This window comes from Erinaceus europaeus, chromosome 12 (assembly GCF_950295315.1).
Source record: "Erinaceus europaeus chromosome 12, mEriEur2.1, whole genome shotgun sequence".
NCBI lineage: Eukaryota > Metazoa > Chordata > Mammalia > Eulipotyphla > Erinaceidae > Erinaceus > Erinaceus europaeus.
Window position 1 is genome coordinate 24,761,990 of NC_080173.1, and position 20,423 is coordinate 24,782,412.

Sequence of the window (20,423 nt, forward strand, 5' to 3'; positions counted from 1 at the left end):
TTTTAGAAATGAAGACTTCACTCTCGTGCCCAATGTAGAAGATCTTGGTTCTCCATAAATCAAGTAGGAGCCACACTCCAGAATTAATTGGAAACTTAAATTGCCAGTGATAAAAAAACCTTTAAAATTAGAAATTTAATTTTTCCTTTACCCTCATTACAATCTTACCAGTAATTGTAGACTATAAACTGAGCATATGCAGCTCTTTTCTAAACCTAAGAGAAGGTATAGCAGCCACTAAAGTTTTCTTCTCTGTCTTCAGATCACAGTTACTCAATTAATGACCAGCTGTCTTACAGGCTTTATTATGTCTTGTTATGCCTTGTTATGGCACACACATCTGCACTTAGAAAGATTTGACTGGAAGTAGAGAAAGAATAACAAGGGTTCCCATTTACTGAGCATTTGCTCTGAGCCAAGCCTTGGATCTGATGTTTTTAATATATTATTACTAATTGTCATATAGTCCTTGTAAAGCAGACTCTATTAAATTCACTATGCAGCTAGGAGAAGTGAGTCCCAAGGAGGCTATGTAAACTTCCAAATCTCATACAATTCTTAGACCCAGACCTCACCAATCCCCAAGCCCAGTGCTTTTCTATTTCCTTACTGATAGGGCTTTCAAAACATCAAGTAATGCTGATTTTGATTCGTGGCACATGAAAGAAATATCTTTTTGTCCTAGTTGAGATCAATTTTGCTTTTCTCAGCTTTTTAAAAAGCTAGTAAAATTGAGCCCTTAGGATCTAAATGTTTTTTCCAGAGGTTTTTAGCCAGGTTACAGGTTTTGTTTTGTTTTACTTATGAAAAATGAGAGAGCTGAATATTCTCTCATTTTTTGTATAGATCCATTTTAGCACTTCATTTGGCTTTGAATTTTTTTTTAAGAATTCAAAAATTGGGCATGGCCCACTCAGTGTTCTCAGTCCAGATCTCTGAAAAGGCCTGATGTCCACTGGATTACATTCGGCAACCTAGAATCATGTGAATTAGTACATCTATAAGAAAAAAGTCTGTTGGACTAATCAAACTAGGTCTTTATGGACATGACCTGTACCTAATACTTGGATAAAAACCACCCACTTCATAGAGAAAGTTGATGGTAGCTAGCCTGAAGTTAATTTTCAAGATGATGGTGGTGGTTTGATTCTATTGATTTCAAAATCTCACACTTCATGTTAATTTTGTAGTCTTGGAAATCCTACATTTTGGTAATCTATTTTAAATGAAAGAGAGCTTTTAAAAAAGTCAAGTTCAAACCTAGATGTACTGGTTTTTAATAAAAGTGTGAGTTTTCAGTCTTGTATTCTTAATTTTTTTCAGTTAGAATATATATATAGTATTTGACTTAAATAGAACCCATCCTTGTCCACTACATTCCTTTGTACTGTTTTTACTCTGTATAGCCACACCCCTCCCCCACATCAGGTAAAAGTATCTTCTTAAAGTAACATATTTAGGCAGACAAAATTATGTGAATTTTAGAGTATGTGGTAGGCTCTCTGACTTAGAGCTAAAATGTTCATAGTACTATGCAAGGTGGTCTAGTATTAAAATTTTCCAGCTTCTACCACTTGCCACCTATAATCTATCACATTCTCAGGTATACTTTCTCCGTGCAGTATTTAGTTCTTTAACAATGAGCTAAATGTTAAACCACAGAAGTACTTAGCTAGTTTGGGACTGGATGGACACAGGAGATAGGAAAAGGCAGTTGTTTTTTATTTGGTCCTTACAATGATCTTAACATTGTGCAAAATGCTTGCTTAATCCTTAGAAATCTTATGTGGTAAGTAGCTCTAGGTCCTATTCAGTAGTATCATTCACTCATTCTTGGATTCAACTGTGTATTCCACAAGTACTTAGGTGTTGTCTATAAACCAGACAGTGCTCAAATTATTTGGCATATTGCAGTGAACAAAACAGACAAAAATCCTGAAACTCATCAGGCTTATATTCTAGTGTGCAAGAGGAGATAATCTGTAATTAATAAGCAAAACAGAACAAAAGGAGTCAACTATATTACTGTGAAAGAATGTGATAAATGCTGTGGAAAATCATAAATAAAAGGATAGATAGTAGTAGATAGCATAGAAAAGTAAATGGGAATTGGACTTTTTTTTTTCTTTTTTCCTCCAGGGTTATTGCTGGGCTCGGTGCCTGCACCATGAATCCACCGCTCTTGGAGGCCATTTTTCCCCCTTTTGTTGCCCTTGTTGTAGCCTCGTTGTGGTTATTATTATTGCCATTGTTGATGTTGTTCTTTGTTGGATAGGACAGAGAGAAATGGAGAGAGGAGGGGAAGACAGAGGGGGAGAGAAAGATAGACACCTGCAGACCTGCTTCACCGTCTGTGAAGCGACTCCCCTGCATGTAGGGAGCCAGGGGCTCGAACCAGGATCCTTACGCCGGTCCTTGCACTTTGCGCCACATGCACTTAACCCACTGCTCCATCGCTCGACCCCCTGGAATTGGACTTTTAAGACAGCCTGGCAAGTCTCTACAAAAGTGGTCTTTGAGTAAAGATAGAGGAAAACACAAAAATAAGTAATGTGGTATCCAGGGGGACAGAATGACAGGTTAAAACCCAGAGGCAATGTATTGCACCAAAGTAGAAGACTCTGGGGTGGGTTGGGGGTGGGAGAGAGTTCAGGTCCTGGGATAGGATGGCAGAGAACCTAGTGGGGGTTGTATTGTTATGTAGAAAACTCGGACATGTTATGCATGTACAAACTATTGTATTTACTGTTAACTGTAAAACATTAACACGTCCCCGCAAATTAAAAAAAGGCCCAGAGGCAACAGTACACTAGACATGCCATAGATGAGAAGGAGATCAGTGTGGCCGGAGCAGAATAGGAAAGAAGGAGAAGGGAGGAAGACAATGGAAGCCTCCATCTTGGGCTTTCAGTCACAGTCCACCTTCAGAATGCCAAGGACTTTTGGTTCCTAGTCCCACTAGCTATAACTCCTGCACTGATTACACATCCAGACACTTTCTCATTCACCTTTGGAGCAGCTGAAGTAAAAATCCTGGAGTGAATATCTCACATTGTCTTCGGATTTCTTTATTAATACTCCAGTGGCAAGCACAAAGTTTGAGTCCTTATAACCATCTTTGCCTCTTTTCTGAAAAAAAAAAAAAAAAGGCCAGTATCATTAGTCTGCTCAAGGCGTGTTACAAATAATGTGTAATCTTGAAAGAAGGAAAAAGCCTTTAAAATTAAGCTATATTTGGCTCTGTAGCAAAATGATTAGCACATTGGATTTCTAGTGACAAAAATAAGCGATATTATTAGGCATGGGGAATCAGAATGCTTACTAGGTGTAACAGGGCCTGGTGATACCTCAAATTCTCGAGTACACCACTGTTGTAGCTGTGATAGAATGTATTCAGGCCTACTCTTTCAGATTTACTTGGAATTTTATTTGTAGCCTCTGTAAGGAGAAAGAAATGTTTTGGTTACACTTTAACAGGACAAAGAGAACCTCTATGTGGGTTTTATTACTTGCATAATCAGTTTCATATGCTTTAATTTTGTATTTAAAAAAAGTTTTATTATGCTTTACTAAATGTTATAAAGTGATACTGCCTTCTTCAATGGTTTATCATAAGATTAATGGCAACTGGAGTGCCTTATAGTTCCTCAGGGTTATGGGAGTCAGGGGGATCTAAGCACCTCTCAGAGAACATAGGTTCCCCCACCCCTTTGTGAGGCATATGCAGGGCCACCTACTTAGCTGTAGTATTGACAACAACCTTCAAGTGTTCTCTAAGAGTTGACATGTGAATCTGAATTCTTTTTTTCCCACACTCTTAAACCTTTGTAGCATTGCAAAGGCTGGGTGGTGCGGGAATTGGAGTGGGGGCAACGGGGATGGAAAGATGGCCTAACGCCCCATCCAGCTGGGATGACCGTGACTCCCACATCCGCTTTCTTTCATGGTGTTCCCTGCCAATCTCGTGCTTTCTCAGCTCCTTAAAATGGAAATAAGTGTCGTGGTGGTCTTGGACATAAACAGCCATCAGGCAGGCCTGTCAACACTGGCTTTACGCCCTGAAGTCAGAGCCCTTGTTTTCTGGCAAAGCCTTCTGTTCTTCCTCTTCAGTCACTGTGGTTCCCTGATGCCCCAGTTCAGAGCCATTCTTGTGTTATGAGAAGCCCCACCATTCCCTAACCCCTGTAAATGTGTTTGCATCTGCCAATGAGGAGATGTGCATTTTGACAGAAGTCTGTGGCCCCTCCTACAGGGAAGTAAATGTGTATTCTGCAATGTTAGGCACTGATAGACTCTAAAAGAAAAGGACATTTAAAGAAAATGTAGAGATACATATGTGTATGTTAATATATACGTATATATACATACATCTTTTGTTGTACTTGAGATAATAAGTGTGAACAGGAAATACGGAGTAGAAAAGAAATTCATATCCCTTTTTATTACTTGTCATCAGTCTTTCTAAAGCAAGAAGAGATTATATTACTCAGAGGAGTAGAAGGGATCCTATGGAATATCAGGAATCTTCATCTTCTGAGTCTTCTCTGGAGTTCTGTTTATAGTTGAACATGGGAAGTTTTTCACTTGTTCACATGGGTGAAAATTTGCCAGACTTATTCTCTCCTTATTCCAACAAAAGGCTTACATTAGAATATAAATCTTAGATTGTTAAGTAAACTTTCATTTTTTCCTTTTTTTCTTATCTTTATTTATTTATTGGATAGAGACAGTCAGAAATCGAGAGGAAGAGGGAGACAGAGAGGGAAAGAGACAGAAAGACGCTCGCAAAGCTTTCCCCCTGCAGGTGGGGACCGGGGGGCTCAAACCTGGGTCCTTACACATTGCAACATGTGTGCTCAACCAGGTGTGCCACCACCTGGCCCCATAAACTATCTTTAAAAAAAAATACTCACCTTGAGTCCTACAAAATAAGTCCTTTAGAGAATGAGGTTGCTCTGTCCTATATTCAACCCAGATTTTAGTCAGGCCCCCAGGTGGTGAGGGAAACTTTGGTGCTGTGGTATCTTTCCCTCTCATTCTGTCTTTGTCTTTCTCTATCCATCTTTAAAAAATTAACCCAGAGCAGTGAAGTCCTGCCAATGACAAAAAAGTATATACTAGCCTTGCAACTGCGTCCTGGTCCTGGGAGATGGGTGATAGTGACTGTGTACTTCTGCACTGTCAGCCCAAATACCAAGAGTTCTGTCTCTACACATTGTCTCACTCAATTGTAATATAACTATTGAGTATAGGTAGTGCTGTCATCCCATTTTGCATATCAGAGTTGAGAGAAGTAACTTGTCACAAATGGCACCATAGTAAATGGCAAATGGTATTCTAGCATAAGCCTGTCTGACTGCAAAACCTGTGCCTTGAAGTACTGCATCTTAGAGCATGGTGGTGGTATGCATCTGGTAGAGTGAGCTGTGACATTCATACACTGATATGTATACAGCCACCTCTTGGTTACCCTTACTCTTGTTCATAATGGTCTAGGCAGTCCTCAAAGCCTACAGCATAGGATCTCTGCCTTCTTTTTAAAAAATATTTATTTATCTATTCATTCCCTTTTGTTGCCCTTGTTTTATTGCCCTTGTTGTTTTATTATTATAGTTATTGTTGTTGTTGTTATTGATGTCTTCCTTGTTGGATAGGACAGAGAGAAATAGAGAGAGGAGGGGAATACAGAGAGAAGAGAGAAAGATAGACACCTGCAGACCTGCTTCACCGCCTGTGAAGTGACTCCCCTGCAGGTGGGGAGCCGGGGGCTCGAACTGGGATCCTTATGCCGGTCCTTATGCTTTGCGCCACCTGCACTTAACCCGCTGCGCTACTGCTCGACTCCCAGGATCTCTGCCTTCTTTATTAGTCTCTGTCTTGCTACCTCTGTGTGAGTTTAATTGCCTTGGGAAGAAAAGTTTGGTCATGTTCAGTTAGTTCTGCAACATGCAGAACACTGGAACCTAGCTACAAATTGTCAGAGCAATTAGTACCAAGTAAGATTGTATACTAGTCATCAGCCTGCGTCTCTTCCTTCCTTGCTGTGTGCCTTACACCATTCCATGTATTCTTTCTTCTGCTGCTAAGATTGCAAAATAAATAGATGGGCAAAGTAACTTTTGAGGTACCCTACAGCTCAAAAATTTGAGATATGAGTCATTTGTTAATTAGCAGGCCAGAATTTACAAGCTTTCACTTGTGACCGTGCAAAAATGTCATTCAAAGTGAGTGGGAAGCAATTATTTACCCTGTTGTACCAAGAAGACCCCAAGGGTTAACTGTTCTGGGCATGGGGGGGGGTGTAACTTTAACTATGGGACAACCATGTATTTGTGTGATTGTATAAGTGCATATTTGCTTTCTATAGTGTCTGTCTTCCCAAAGTGCTAAAATATGAAATATATTGTAGAGCCTCTCTCTTTCTTAGGAAATTAAGGAACCAGAAGTCTCTGAAATAGTCTAAAGAGACATTTCTTTGAGATTCTCATTTTCTGCTGATGCAGTGAATAGGGAGGTGAGCAGTCTGTTTTCTTAACTAGTCTTAACTAGTCACTCTCTTCAATATAGAGCAAGGAAGAAAATATTGGTAGTTTGGGGACTAATTTTGCTGTGACTGAGCCTAGCTCTGCTGCACCCTGGCCTTGAGTAGTAATTAGTATAGTCTCCTGTCTTAACACTGAATCTGCCCATCAGTCTTAGACAGATAGTTATCTAAGTGTCAATAATCCTTAGATCAGGAGAGTATTGCTTGGTCATAACTTTTGGGATAAGATCCTTCTTTTGACCTTTCAAGTTCCTCCTTATTTCTGTGCTGTAGTCCCTTAAACCTGTGGTTGGAAATATGGAATGATTGATTTGCATCTTCCATAACACACCTCTCATAAATAGAACCTTATGTACCTGTATGACTTGAGAAGTAGAGAGTATATAGCCATAAAGAGCTGTGCCCAGCTTGTGCGCTAGTGCTGTCCTCCTGGATCATCCATTCACCTGTATGCTTCAGTTATCCACTGAAGTTGAGCAGCCCTGATATGTGTACACACACTCATACTCTCACTCTATCACATACTCTCTCACACTACTTCCTCTGAATTCTAACATCTTCCAGCCCCATCCAAGACCTTTTGGGCCCTGATCTCCACCTTCCTTTTCTTTGTTCCTTTTGGTGTCCTTACTACTTTTATTGTGGTCCTCCATTCTCATCTTGATAGTTAGGTCTTCAGAAGCCTGGGAAACCCTGGGAATACCGTTCTCAGAGCCCTTTCATACAGGCAGACACACAGGACTGTTTGCTGGTTTCCTGGTGACTAAGATACTGTGCCTCTGAATTTAAGAGAAATAAACCATGCAGGCATTTCCAAAACCAGGGACAGAATAGCAGACCCAAGTCTGCACCATATGTAGAGCTGTCACTCCAGAGAGGACAAGCTCTGATAGAGAATAGCGGACTGTTGATGGCTTGAGTTGTGTCTCTTCTGTTTGAGTGAACATGAGTGATTTCAGACTCATACACTGGTTAGTGCAAAGTGCTATAGCAATATCTGAGCAAAACTTAGCCATAAACATCCCTTTGAACAGTCTTACAAAAACAAAAAATGTGAGAGTCTAGGCATTAGGAAGTTTTGCTCAAAGTTGAGGGAAGTAGTTATTCTCTTTAAAACTTAGGTGGTTTCCGCAGAAGAAAAAAAATGATTCTGTTGGCAAAACAGAAGACTCGGCTGAAAATTTAGGAAATTAAATACTCCCCAGTGCAAGACAATCCTGACATATAGCCAAGAAAAAAATCTATACTGAGTGATGTACTAAATTTATCTATTATATCCCAGTGTTGCACATTGATACAAAAGTCAATTCTGGGAGAAGGGCTGGAAACAATCAAATGGAAATTTCCCTCAAAATATAAGAGCTAAAACTTATGCTTAATTGATTATCAACATGACAGTGTCTTTACGCAGTATACTAGGCCCATTGATAAGCTTGTTAGATATGAAACTTCCCATAAGCAGCTGCTTTCTTTATTGGCAAGCTAGAAAACTTGAAATGAAAAGTGTTTGCTATCAGATTAGATTTCATAAGAATTTCCTACTATCTTTTAGATCTTAACAATTTTAGGTTAATATTAAGTGCACTAAGTCATGCTAAAATATTTCATTCTGCTTTTTTTCCCCCAAGGCAATTCTACTCAAATCTCCAAGTAAGAAAAATGGAAGTGTTACAATTAACCTGGCTATTTAAAATATTTTAAAATATTCATATTCCTTTAAAATTATTTCACCTGTCTTTATTTTTTTTATTGCCACCAGGGTTATCACTGAGGCTTGGTGCCCAGACAGGAATCCACCATTCCCAGCAGCTACCCTCCCCCTTTTTTAATTTAATAGGACAGAGATAAATTGAGATTGGAAAGGGAGATTGAGAGGAAGAGAGAAACAGAAACACCTGCAGACCTACTTCATTGCTTATGAATCGTCTCCCCTTTAGGTGGGGAGCGGGGCTCAAACCTGGGTCTTTGTACATAGTAACATGTATATTTAACCAGGTGTACCACTGCCCAGACTTCTCACCTGTCTGTATTTTATAGACAGTGATGTTGGTTGTACCACAGGTGATTGTTGTCAGTGATATAATTACTAATTTAACTGTATTCATTGTGCTGCTGTTATTCCAGCAGGCATTTATGCATAAGGCTAGTGTCATGTGGGAATGAGCAGGTATAAAGTGTTTGGTTACATCATTTTTATAACATTAGTTGTCTACAGTTATAGCCCAACTCTATGGTTCTTGTTATGATTAAATTAAATAGTACATGTAAGGTCCTAGAGTTGTACCTGGATACTTAATGAATGCAAGAATGTGTTTTCTCTAATTCTACTGTTTATAGATTGTTGTGTGCTTTTAGGCTATCTCTCCCAGTGGTCACAGCATCAGTTCTCTCCATTAAGGAATATACTTGGAAATGACTCCTCATAATAGATTGTCATTGAGTTCATTTGACTACTCCAAAACAACTACCTCTGCCTTTTTTACCTTAATTAAGCATTTGTATTGTTTATCCTATTTCCTAAAGAGAAATATATCCTCAATTCTCAATTCCTTCCTTCCTTCCTTCCTTCCTTCCTTCCTTCCTTCCTTCCTTCCTTCTTTCCTTCGCTACTAAGGTTATTGCTGGGGCTTGCTGTCTACATGACAAATCCACTGCTCCACTGCAAAAGGTGAAGCAGGTCTGCAGGTATCTGTCTTTCTCTCCTCCTCTGTCTTCCTCTCCTTTCCCAGTTTCTCTCTGTCCTAACTAACAATAGCTATAACAACAATAACAATAACAACCATAACAAGGCTAACAAAATGGGGAAAATAGCCTTCAGGAGCAGTGGATTTGTAGTGCTAGCACTGAGCCCCAGTACTAACCCTAGAAGCAAAAAAAAAAAAAAAATTATATACACAAATCCTTAGGCTGTAAAGGCTACATACAGCACTAGAGGTAGAATGGTAGATATTTTGGGTTTTCTTTTTTAAAAATTTTTTTAAATATTTATTCCCTTTTGTTGTCCTTGTTGTTTTATTGTTGTAGTTATTATTGTTGTTATTGATGTTGTCATTGTTGGATAGAAGTGGAGACAGCAGGGGAAGACAGAGGGGGGAGAGAAAGATAGACACCTGCAGACCTGCTTCACCGCTTGTGAAGCGACTCCCCTGCAGGTAGGGAGCCGGGGGCTCGAACTGAGATCCTTATGCTGGTCCTTGCACTGTGTGCTACGGGCACTTAACCCGCTGCGCTACTGCCCAACTCCCTTGGATTTTCTGTAGATACTCAACTTGAGCTCTTTCTCTCTACACAGTATAGTCTGATACATTCTGATTCCCAGAATAACTACTCTAAGTTATAATACTCATGAAATAAAATACTAATGAAAATAACAGTGTTTCCATATCCTAAAGTGAAAAGTTACAGCCAAACATTATTAGCATACATATTTTAAATTCCTCTACTAGCTGAATTGAAAATTTTATAATGGTTTGTGTTTACTAAAAACATGTCTGTCACTTTTATGGATGGTATACATTTGAGTCTGGTTATATGGTTGCTAATAATGGTTTAATTAATATTAGGCTGCATGTTCTACTCTGTACTACTTATCTATTAAGCATAAAAGGATACTTTGGTAATTTAACAAAAATCACAAAGTTGAGGCAAATAAGAAATTTTGTGTTAAAGGAAATGACACTTGAAATCTCTTTACGTTGCTTTTCACATTTTGTTCATCATTCTTAAACTTACTCCCCTCTAAAAATCAAGAATGTTATATTGTGAAGTAATGTGTCTTGAAAACCTTAGCCAGCAAACTTACGATCCAAGTGGTAATGACTTCTGTAATCACTAATGAAGCAATGCACATTGAATATCTCAGTGCACTCATTGGGGCCAGCCTCTTGTTTGTTCTACAAAAAGCTGTCATCTCAAATTTTTATCCTGACTCCATGGGTACTTTGATTCCTGAACCTTTCTGAGAAACCTAATCTGAAATCAAAGTGAAATTTCTGAGATGTGGTCAGACAAGGTCACATTTAAATCAGCTCAGTGAACCTGCAGATCAAAGTTGAAAGGTAAATGCCTCCTCCCCCAAATTGGCAAGACTTACCTAGTAGCTTACCTGTTAGCTTCTAACATAAGGAATATAAGCCTTTTTCCCCTCTTCCCCAGTGGACTGGGAAAATGAGTATTTATTGCCTGGAATGTGGTAGAAAAGTTTCCTTAAGTCACTTAATTAAGAAATTGGACACGTTGCATTTTAGGAATTCACAGGGCATTTGTTAATTAAATACTTCTATTAGAGATTGCATAGAGTAAGATATGGGAAAGGACTCACTATAATTTATAGTAGGATTTCTTTAAATTTCAGGTATATGGGCTTTAACTTTTACCTGAATTATCAGTAGGTACCCACACTCTTGAATGGCCCTGAAGTACCAAACAGGATTGTTATAGTCTTTTCTCCCCAATGCTACCTTTCTTCCATGTTGAATTTTGAGGTTATTCAAAGCGTTGGTGGGAATTGGGGAACGATGCCTCTTACCAGGCATAATCTTAACATCTCATCAGACAGGGTTTTTTTTCTTTCTTTTAAATCAAACACTATGTAATAAAAAGAAAAAAAAAAAACAACCTTGCCCTTGCTTTATATTTCAGTGTTCTGTCTCTTGTGGTCGAGGGCATAAACAACGAAATGTTTACTGCATGGCAAAAGATGGAAGCCATTTAGAAAGTGATTACTGTAAACACCTTGCTAAGCCAAGTGGGCACAGAAAGTGCCGAGGAGGAAGATGCCCCAAATGGAAGGCTGGCGCTTGGAGTCAGGTGAGCGATGCTTCTCCTCTACCATTGCTTCCTTAACTTCCACTATGGGGCTGGCTCCAGTGTTGGCTTGCATTTCTCTGAATGATTTTTACTTTGCTAGAAGAGATCTCAGTAACAGGGAGGTGCCCATTTTTATGTCAGAATACTTATTAGATGTAGGATCTTTGCCAGTGGCTTTAGTGTTTGATGCTTTGGCTCAGATCAGCTTTATAGTGGTGGTGAAAATAGGTTCTAAGTGTATTAGGTGTAGATGTCAGACTTCTAGCAGTAGTAGCCTTACAGTATTTGAATCTGAATTTACTTTTGAGATTTTTAGAGAAAGGGTTACCAATATAAAATATTAGGGACCGTTTCTCTGTATGTTTGGTTATTACAACACAAGCAGGGGCAGACAGAAAAGTTCTCATTTTCTAGCTATGCAACCTTGAGTTTGTTCATATAGTTCTTATGAGTGTCTGATGCAATAATGAATGCCAAATGATTAGCTCAGGGATCTAACATCTGACAGGTTCTCAAGAGGAATGTTTTGTTTAATGAAGTGTGATAGGCATATCAGATGTGGGAGGGGGATGAATAGCCAAAAAACTAATTACAGCTAGACCCACTAATTCTAAACACTCGGGATCTGGTCAGTGACGGGATGTAGGAATCTTCTTGTTGTATTAAACATGGAATTTTAGAAGTTTTTGTTTACTCATAAACAGCTGATGTGTGAACCAAAGTGACTCACATCTCATCTTTAAATTAGATCATGTCACTGCACACTGTTCCTTTTCTCACCTTGGTTGAAGGTACTTGTTTAAAAGTACTAAGGCTCAATTTCTTTTCAAATATTCTGTAGTTAATGTTAATTCTTTTCACTATTAATTGGATGCAGTTAGGTTTTACTGAATGTGCTTCTCCCAAGTAGTAAAGCATCATGCAGATTCTTCTGAGAATCAATAGCAAATCAGATTCAAATTTGGTGGCCTCTAGAATTGATTGTTTCCTGAGTCTGAATTATGAATAGATTCCTAAGACCCCAGAGAAACCTTTGACAACTATGTTAATATAAAAAAGATTTGAGAACGCTCTAGTTCAGCATAATGGAAAACTCCTCTAGAAATGTGACCTTTTCTTCAGTGCCCTGAGCTGGTGTCAGTGTCCCCCATAACTCCCAGCCAAATACCACATCACAGGCATGGGTGGTGATATGCCCCAGCAGAGTAATCTCATCTCACTCCTGGCCTTCATTCATAATGACCATTCTTTGCTACTGTTTTAACAGTGCAAAGTGTCTTTGCTAATTCAGAGCTAGTTCTTCCTCTGACTTCCTTAAGAACAGCAATCTTTTCAAGGAAGATCTCAAGGTGGTCTTTCATATTGGTCATCCTTGCTTTGTGTGAGTGACTGCTATCATTTGTAACTTCTAGCCTTTTTATTTTTAGAGCTATATAATTAATGTGAAAGCCTGCAGGTAGAACTATTTAAAACATCGCACTAATTAGCTTGTCCTCTTACAAATTTTTATGCTCTGATTCTTTTATGTTCTTTGGTCTCTACTCACTTTATCAATTTTCATCATGCTCTGAATATTTAAGCTTAGAGCATAATAAATGGTGCTCACTTCAAAGGCCAATTTATTCAATAAAAATGCTATTAAAAGATTTTCTCATTCGTTATTTTATGTATTTATTTATTATTGAATAGAGACAGAAAGAAATTGAGAGGGGCAGGAGAAATAGACACCTGCAGCCTGCTTCACTGCTCATGAAGCTTTCCCCCTGCAGGTTCTTATTTATTATTGATAGAGAGAAACTTTCACTCTAATATTCTGCCATCAAGATGGAAAATCTAAAATAGCTCACAAGCATGGGATGGTTAGATTTAAATGGGGAGGGCATTCATATAAGGGATTTAATATAAGGACTATCAAAATGCCTTCCCAGAAAGGTTTGCACCTATTCAGAAAGATTGCTTAGAAAAGTCAAGTCACCTGTATGAGAAATGTGAGCATAAACATGTTATGTAATGTAATGGTCCATGGCTATCTTTGTAATACCCTGACTTGATATGTAGAAATAAGTTATAAAATCCATAAATACAAGGTGATTCCTGGGTAAAAATACATTTTTAAAGAAATATTGTGCAGTTTAGAAATGTATATAAAAATAATCAGGTGCACTGGTTGATGGAGAAATACAGTGTTCATGATTAAAGGTTGTTGATTTACTAATAATTCAGCAGTAGCCCAGTATATCCCTCAAACAGCAATGTTAAAGCAAGAGTGGTGATTATCCATTCACAATAATAGAAGATTTTATATCTGGTTCTCCAGGATTTTTTTGCTCATAGCTGTATTCTAGTTACCATTCCTTCAAAGTAGGAAGCATAATTATTGCAATTTCTCATCATGTCAAAATGTCTGGCAATACTAAGAAGTATAGAACATCAAGGTAAAAGATTGGCATAGCTGTAGTAATTTTTTTAAAACACTGAAAATTAGTGTTTTAAGATTTAAAGTGGAACATTTATTTCTCTATATTTTGAAAATACTGGATTTTCCTCCCCCCAAATTAGAGCTTTTACTGTATAGCAACCTAACTAAATATAATATTTTGTTTTAAAAGTTTATGTTCAGTTTGTTTCAAAGATTTTGATCAAGATCTAAAGGGTGGCCTTGAATTTTAAAAACAAAAATCAGCACCAAATTGATAAATGTGGAGATTCTTTTCCCATGATATAAAAAACTTTATAAAAAAATAATTGTTTTCAACGTATCATATTCCTATGGGAAGACTTTATTAATGAAGGTAAAAATAAATGACCTTATTAAAGTAACTGTATCATTTGATCATCACTCATCAATTATGAATCTGTGCAAGTGATTTATCCATCAATCCTGTGTCACATGCCTTTATCATGCTTTAAAAACTCAGGCATCGGTGACTGAGTGATGGCACACCTGGTTGAGTGCACGTAAAATGTATAAGGATCCAAGTTCAAGTCCTGGTACCCGCCTGCAGATAGAAGGCATCACGAGTGGTGAAGCAGGGCTGCAGGTGTCTCTCTCTCAAACTCCCCCTTCCTCTCAATTTCTGGCTATCTCTATCAAATAAAGATAATAAAAAATAAAAATTAAAAAAAGACATCAGGATGAGGCTGACACTCTATGGAATGCCACAACTTAATCAATAGTTCTTGTTTTCTTGCTTAATAATGCAAACTATAATTCACTATCTTACAATCAGTGGCTTTAATGAAATAATCAATATTTAAAGGTGCTTCCATTGCTAATGCCATATAGTAACAGCAAAACATAACAAACCTGTCATTGTTGGCCAACATTATTGTTGTAATTGCAAAAGGGCATATTTGGTGTGGTGTTTGATTCTGAAGTATTCTTTAAGCATTTAATGGAGAAACATGGCAAATGTTTAACTTGAGTCCTTTCAGAAAATTAAGGAAGTCATATGTACTTGGCCAGAAACAGACTTGTCTTAGTCACCTGTACTGTTAATTTTGGCTGTGTTTGCACAACAAGCACTAATGTTAAATTGAGCAGAGGCTTCTCACCCATACTCTCACTAGTGTAGTACAAAAGACTGCGTCGGGGGTCAGGTGGTAGCGCAATGGGTTAAGTACACGTGGTGCAAAGCACAAGGACCGGCATAAGGATCCCGGTTCGGTCCATGCTCCCAGAGGGCTAGAGAATGGGAAAGCTATCATGGGAGGGGGTGGGTTATGGAGATTGGGTGGTGGGAATTGTGTGGAGTTGTACCCCTCCTACCTTATGTTTTTGTTCATTAATCCTTTCTTAAATAAAAAATTTTAAAAAAAATAAAAAAATAATAATAATAAAAGGATCCCGGTTCGAGCCCCAGCTCCCCACCTGCAGGGGAGTCACTTCACAGGTGGTGAATCACATCTGCAGGTGTCTGTCTTTCTCTCCCCCTCTCTGTCTTCCCCTCCTCTCTCCATTTCTCTCTGTCGTATCCAACAACGAAGACATCAGTAACAACGATAATAATGACCACAACAATGGTAAAAGAACCAGGGTAATAAAAAAGGAAAAAAATGGCCTCCAGGAGCAGTGGATTCATGGTGCAGGCACCGAGCCCCAGCAATAACCCTGGAGGTGAAAAAAATAAAAAAAGAAAAGAAAAATACTGCATCATATTAGTGCCATATTTTAAAGCTACAAGTCAAATTCTTGTCCACAGTTGCTATGGCACCTTTCTTAGGAAAGAATTGGAGGGTTTTTAGTTTGTATTTGGGTTATAATTATTCTGTTCTTTGCTATATTTTTGGAATATCCACCAAAAAGACATGCTAGTAAGTGAAAATGGTAATTTATGTAAAAAGGCCCAATCTTGAACTAAACTCTCATCTAGAGATGATTTTGGATATCTGGGGACTTTTACCAATGTCTAATGACACTTTTGGTGGGCACAATTTGATGGAGAAGAGGGGTTATGACTGGCATCTAGTAGGTAGAAGCCGGGAGATTTGCTGCACTTCCTACAATGTACAGAGCAGCCCCTAACAGCAAATAAATAAGTAAATAAATAAATAACAGGTTAAGAAACTCAAGTATAGGGCCAACACATCGTAAATACTCAATAAGTGTTTGCAGTTATCACTTTCCTGTTAATGTGCAAGTAGGCTCACATAGTCCTTTTCCAACCTGCTTTTCTTTTTTCTTTCTTTCTTTTTATTTATTTGTTATTGGATAGAGACAGAGAGAAATTGAGAGAGAAGGGGGAGACAGAGAGGAAGAGAGACAGAGAGACACCTGCAGACCTGCTTCACCACCTGTGAAGCGACTCCCCTGCAGGTGGGGAGCCAGGGGCTTGAACTAGGATCCTAACCGGTCCTTGCGCTTTGCACCACGTGTGCTTAACCCACTGCGCCACTGCCCAACTCCCCTTACTCCTTTTTCAAAGTAATATCACTGCCATAATTTTAGCATTAATTCTAGGGAAAGTATATATAAAACTTTTTACATATTTTCAAGTGTGTATTGTAATTTTCCCAACGTCAGAAGTACCGTAGAGGTTCTGGAAATAAGCACTGAGTCCCTCCTTAAAATGACAAGTTCTGCATATGAGTATTGCACAGTAGGGAGTACAGAGAGATGAAACATAGCTCCCAACTCAGTAGTTCAGAACCAAAAATATCTACTTTCAAACCTGCACTAATAGACTGCCTGACAGTAACAATGGCTGTGGGGGAAACACATTAATAGAAACTTCTCAAACTTTTCCCTCTGCAAACTAACTGAAAGATGGACTAAACAGAACAAGAAGAATTAAGTATGCACACGTGCACACAGACACATCACCACCTCCAGGGTCACACAGAGGTCTTTCTGATGTTGTTTTATTCATGGGGTTTCAGCACAAATCTCAGAATTCTCTAAACAAGCCTGGCTGGCTCTGTGTGCAAATTTTTGCCTCCCCTGAGACAGAACAGGAAAAGGAATTGGACACAGAGGAGGGACTCTGATGCAGTGCACTTAATTTTGCACAAGATTACCATGGATATAGCATTCAGCAAAGGAGAGTCGGTACCTTACTGTGCATTTAAATCCTGTAGAAACATTTGATTGTGTTAGTTCAAAAGCTGGCTTTAGCATTATGTAAATCAGAATCCACAATAATATATTGTGTCATGGACCTTCCTGAGCCTTTGTCTTGTGAAAAATCATTGAACATTATAGGAAATGATTTTTCTAATGTTGGGTACTTATGGATCTTAATACTTTGCTTTCATTGAACCATAAGTAATTTACTCAGTCACAATAGCATCAAAAAGAGGTTTCATGTACTTAGTAACTTGAATAGTATACACTTAAAAGTCTTTAAGGGGATTCATTTTTCTGTGCATTATTAAAACCTTAAAGAGACTTAAAGGATGTATCAGACCTATGCCAAAATGAAATTGATTTTCTTAATCAGTATGATCTTTTTATCCTTTCTTTGTATTTTCATTTAGAGATATTGTTTTAGAAATTCATTTTTATGCCTTAAGACTATAAATTCAAACAGCCAGTGTATTTGATTGTTGTTGCCTGTAGTGAGTGATGGTGATGCTTGAGCTTTTATGTCACTCCTATAGTAATGCATTTCATTCATGTCAAGTGTTTCATTTGTGGGAACTTTGCATGTAATTCCCATGAGCATTAAATGGCTATTCTCTGTAGACTAGGCTGTCACTGGTCTCCAGGAACCCTCATATTCCACCTAGGACATAATTACTTTAAAAATCTGGCTTCTAGTAGGTCACAAACTCATTCAATCCTTTCAATACAATTAAACTTAAACAATAATAGCTATGTTACTTCAAAATACTCCCTTCTCTTCAGCTACCTTTAATGTGAACATTTAAGCTCCTCATCAGAAATGATGTGATTTCCCAAGCTTCCTGCTAAATATTATCACCAATTTTCATGAAATCTAAAATAGAAATAACATTAATATTCAGCAGAATTCATTTAAGTGTGCCGCTCAGTAGTAAATTTCCATTAGCCTCAGAATAAGATGAATCATTCTGCAGGTTAATTGGACAAGAATTCCTTCCTAATTACAAAATACCAAAATGCGGTACTGTTCTTTAAGAAGACATCCTTTTAGGCAAGGGATTTTAATGTATCTCAGGCTTGTTTTCTCAAGCCTGACAAATTAATGAAAGCTGAGCTATCAGAAAAACTTGATAATAGTTTTTAATAGCTAAATATAATAATGTTCTTTTGAATCAAATGCTGCTATTAGTTTCTGACTGTCAAAACCTTAATAAAGACAATAATTCTTGGTTTGCCCATAAGTGAGATTGTGAAACCCAGAAATGAGGAAATCATTAAAAAATTAATTTAGAGGAAAGTTAATTGCAGATTTAATATAGTGTTTTGCAACTTGGTCAACAAAACACTTCAGCCTGATTAACAGTATTTTTCAAGGGCTGAAAACATTATGCCCAAGGAAATGTTTTTTCCTTGTCAGCTTTCATTCCTCATATAGTCATTTAAGGGTGTAAACAGATATAAATACTTAAGTGACTCCCATAAAACAAATTCCTCTATCTTCAGGAATAGGAATAAGGACAAGAAGAGGGTAGGAAGAAAGCTCTAAAATCTTTAGTGATTTCCTTGGATCCTACTTTTAATATGCCAGAAATTCTTCTTATACAGTTGTGTTTCTCCAAATTTCAAGCACCTCATTTCCTCCAGGATAGAAATCATTTGGGATTTGTATTTTCCACTGCAGCACTCTTAAGTTCTGTTGACAGTTGCTAATGATATCACCCAAACCCTTCCATCCTTCAACAGTTTTTGCTAACTTTAGGGATTCTTCCAAAGCTCAGTACTTCCTTTATTCAACATTGAGGAACAGTGGGATTCCAGATTTCAGACATTATCTTGGGAATTAGAAAGCTTTGTGAGAATTGTACAACTCACATACTAGGATTAGGAGAGCATGCTCCATGTCTGTGACCCTCTCCACTCTCATCACCCCCACCCCCACTCTTAAATAAGCCAAATCTCCCACTTACATACTCTGTCTTCTCAGTGCTCTGTGTCCTGTGGCCATGGTGTGCGGCGGAGGAATGTGGACTGTCAAATGGGAACACACAAGATATCCAGAGAGTCAGCATGCAACCCATACACCAGACCAGAATCGGAGCGTGCCTGCCAAGCCCTACCATGTCCTCTCTACGTGTGGAGGGCAGACGAATGGCAAGAAGTAAGTGAAGCCGTGGAAAGGTTACCTGCCAGGCATTTTGCTCAACCCCTTTGCTGACATCACTTCTGTTCCTCCTGTGAAACCTTCAAGCTTAGTGACAAGGCTGGCTCTTTCCCAAAAGGTTTGCTATCAGAGGGCAAGCAATTCATTCTGACAGGGTGAGAGACCTCCTCCTTTTTAAGCAATTCCTTCCTCTGGGTTCTTGAATGTTCCAAGTCTGGCAGACTCCAGTAAAACTTTAACAGGACTTGACACAAATGAAGCCCAGATAACTTTCAGAGGAGAGAATGGAAAAATTATTTTAAATGTGTGCCTTGAAACTTGGTCATTCTGTTTTAGTTCAGATGGCCACAAGGCAAACTGTATGTTGTACCTACTCTGTACTTTTCTTTCTTTTTTTTTTAATATTTATATATTCCCTTTTGTTGCCCTTGCTGTTTTATTATTGTAGTTATTGTTGTTGTTGGATAGGACAGAGAGAAATGGAGAGAGATGGGGAAGACAGAGAAGGGGAGAGAAAGATAGACACCTGCAGACCTGCTTCACCGCTTGTAAAGCGACTCCCTTGCAGATGGGGAGCCAAGGACTCGAACCGAGATCCTTATGCCGGTCCTTATACTTTGCGCCACATGCGCTTAACCCACTGTGCTACTGCCCGACTGCCCTACTCTGTGCTTTTCTTCCTCCCATGATTTTTGCTGTCACCTAGAAGACAGGTACTAGGATAAAAACCCTGACTCATTAGTGAAGCATTTCCAGTTTTCATGAGGGGGGGAATATGCTAATCCATAAACACAGAATATCTTTCCACTTCTTTGTATCTTTTTTGTTTCCTTGAATAATGACTCATAGTTTCAGTATATGCTTATTTCACTTCTTTTGTTAGGCTTATTCCTAGGTATTTTACTGGTTTTCTTGTTATAGGGAATGGGACTGGTTTCTGGATTTCTTCTTCTGACTTAGTATTTACAGAAAAGAATGCCACTGACTTTGTATGTTAATTTTGTAGCCCGACACCTTACTTTATTACCTGATAATTTCCAGGAGCTGCCTGCTGGATTATTTAGGTTTTACTATGTATATTATAATATCTGCAAATAGTGACAGTTTGACTTCTTCTTTTCCAATCTGTATCCTTTTATTTCCTTTCTCTTGCCTGTTTGTATTACAAGAACTTCCAACATATGTTCGGTAGTAACAGTGATAGCGGGCAGGGCAACCTTGTCTAGTACCTGATCTAAGAGAAATGCTTTCAGTTTCTCAATGTTGAATATGATGAATCAATGAATATTATGTTGGCTATAAGTTTGTTGTATATGGACTCCACTAGGTTAAGAATTCTCCATCTA

General features: G+C 38.3%; 1 protein-coding gene and 1 long non-coding RNA gene across 6 annotated transcripts in view; one reads left to right on the forward strand and one right to left on the reverse strand.

Annotated features, from left to right (window-relative positions):
* The window catches only part of ADAMTS9 (ADAM metallopeptidase with thrombospondin type 1 motif 9), a 196,666-nt gene that overhangs the window by 129,585 nt on the left and 46,658 nt on the right, over positions 1 to 20,423 (forward strand). For 3 of the 4 annotated variants that reach the window (XM_060202966.1, XM_007520619.2, XM_060202964.1), the window contains 2 exons: positions 11,186 to 11,353; positions 18,901 to 19,074. In XM_060202966.1, coding sequence (XP_060058949.1) covers positions 11,186 to 11,353; positions 18,901 to 19,074 — 342 coding nt within the window. The remainder of the gene's footprint in view (positions 1 to 11,185; positions 11,354 to 18,900; positions 19,075 to 20,423) is intronic. The other variant, XM_060202965.1, reaches the window with a different exon arrangement.
* Positions 252 to 19,021, reverse strand: LOC132541870 (uncharacterized). Of its 2 annotated transcripts, none has more exons than XR_009552966.1 (4): positions 18,884 to 19,021; positions 10,650 to 10,726; positions 3,323 to 3,438; positions 252 to 3,129 (listed from the first exon to the last, which is right to left on the reverse strand). It is a non-coding gene; the product is annotated as an uncharacterized LOC132541870 (long non-coding RNA). The 2 variants fall into 2 exon arrangements; XR_009552967.1 differs by having other exon boundaries at positions 10,638 to 10,726.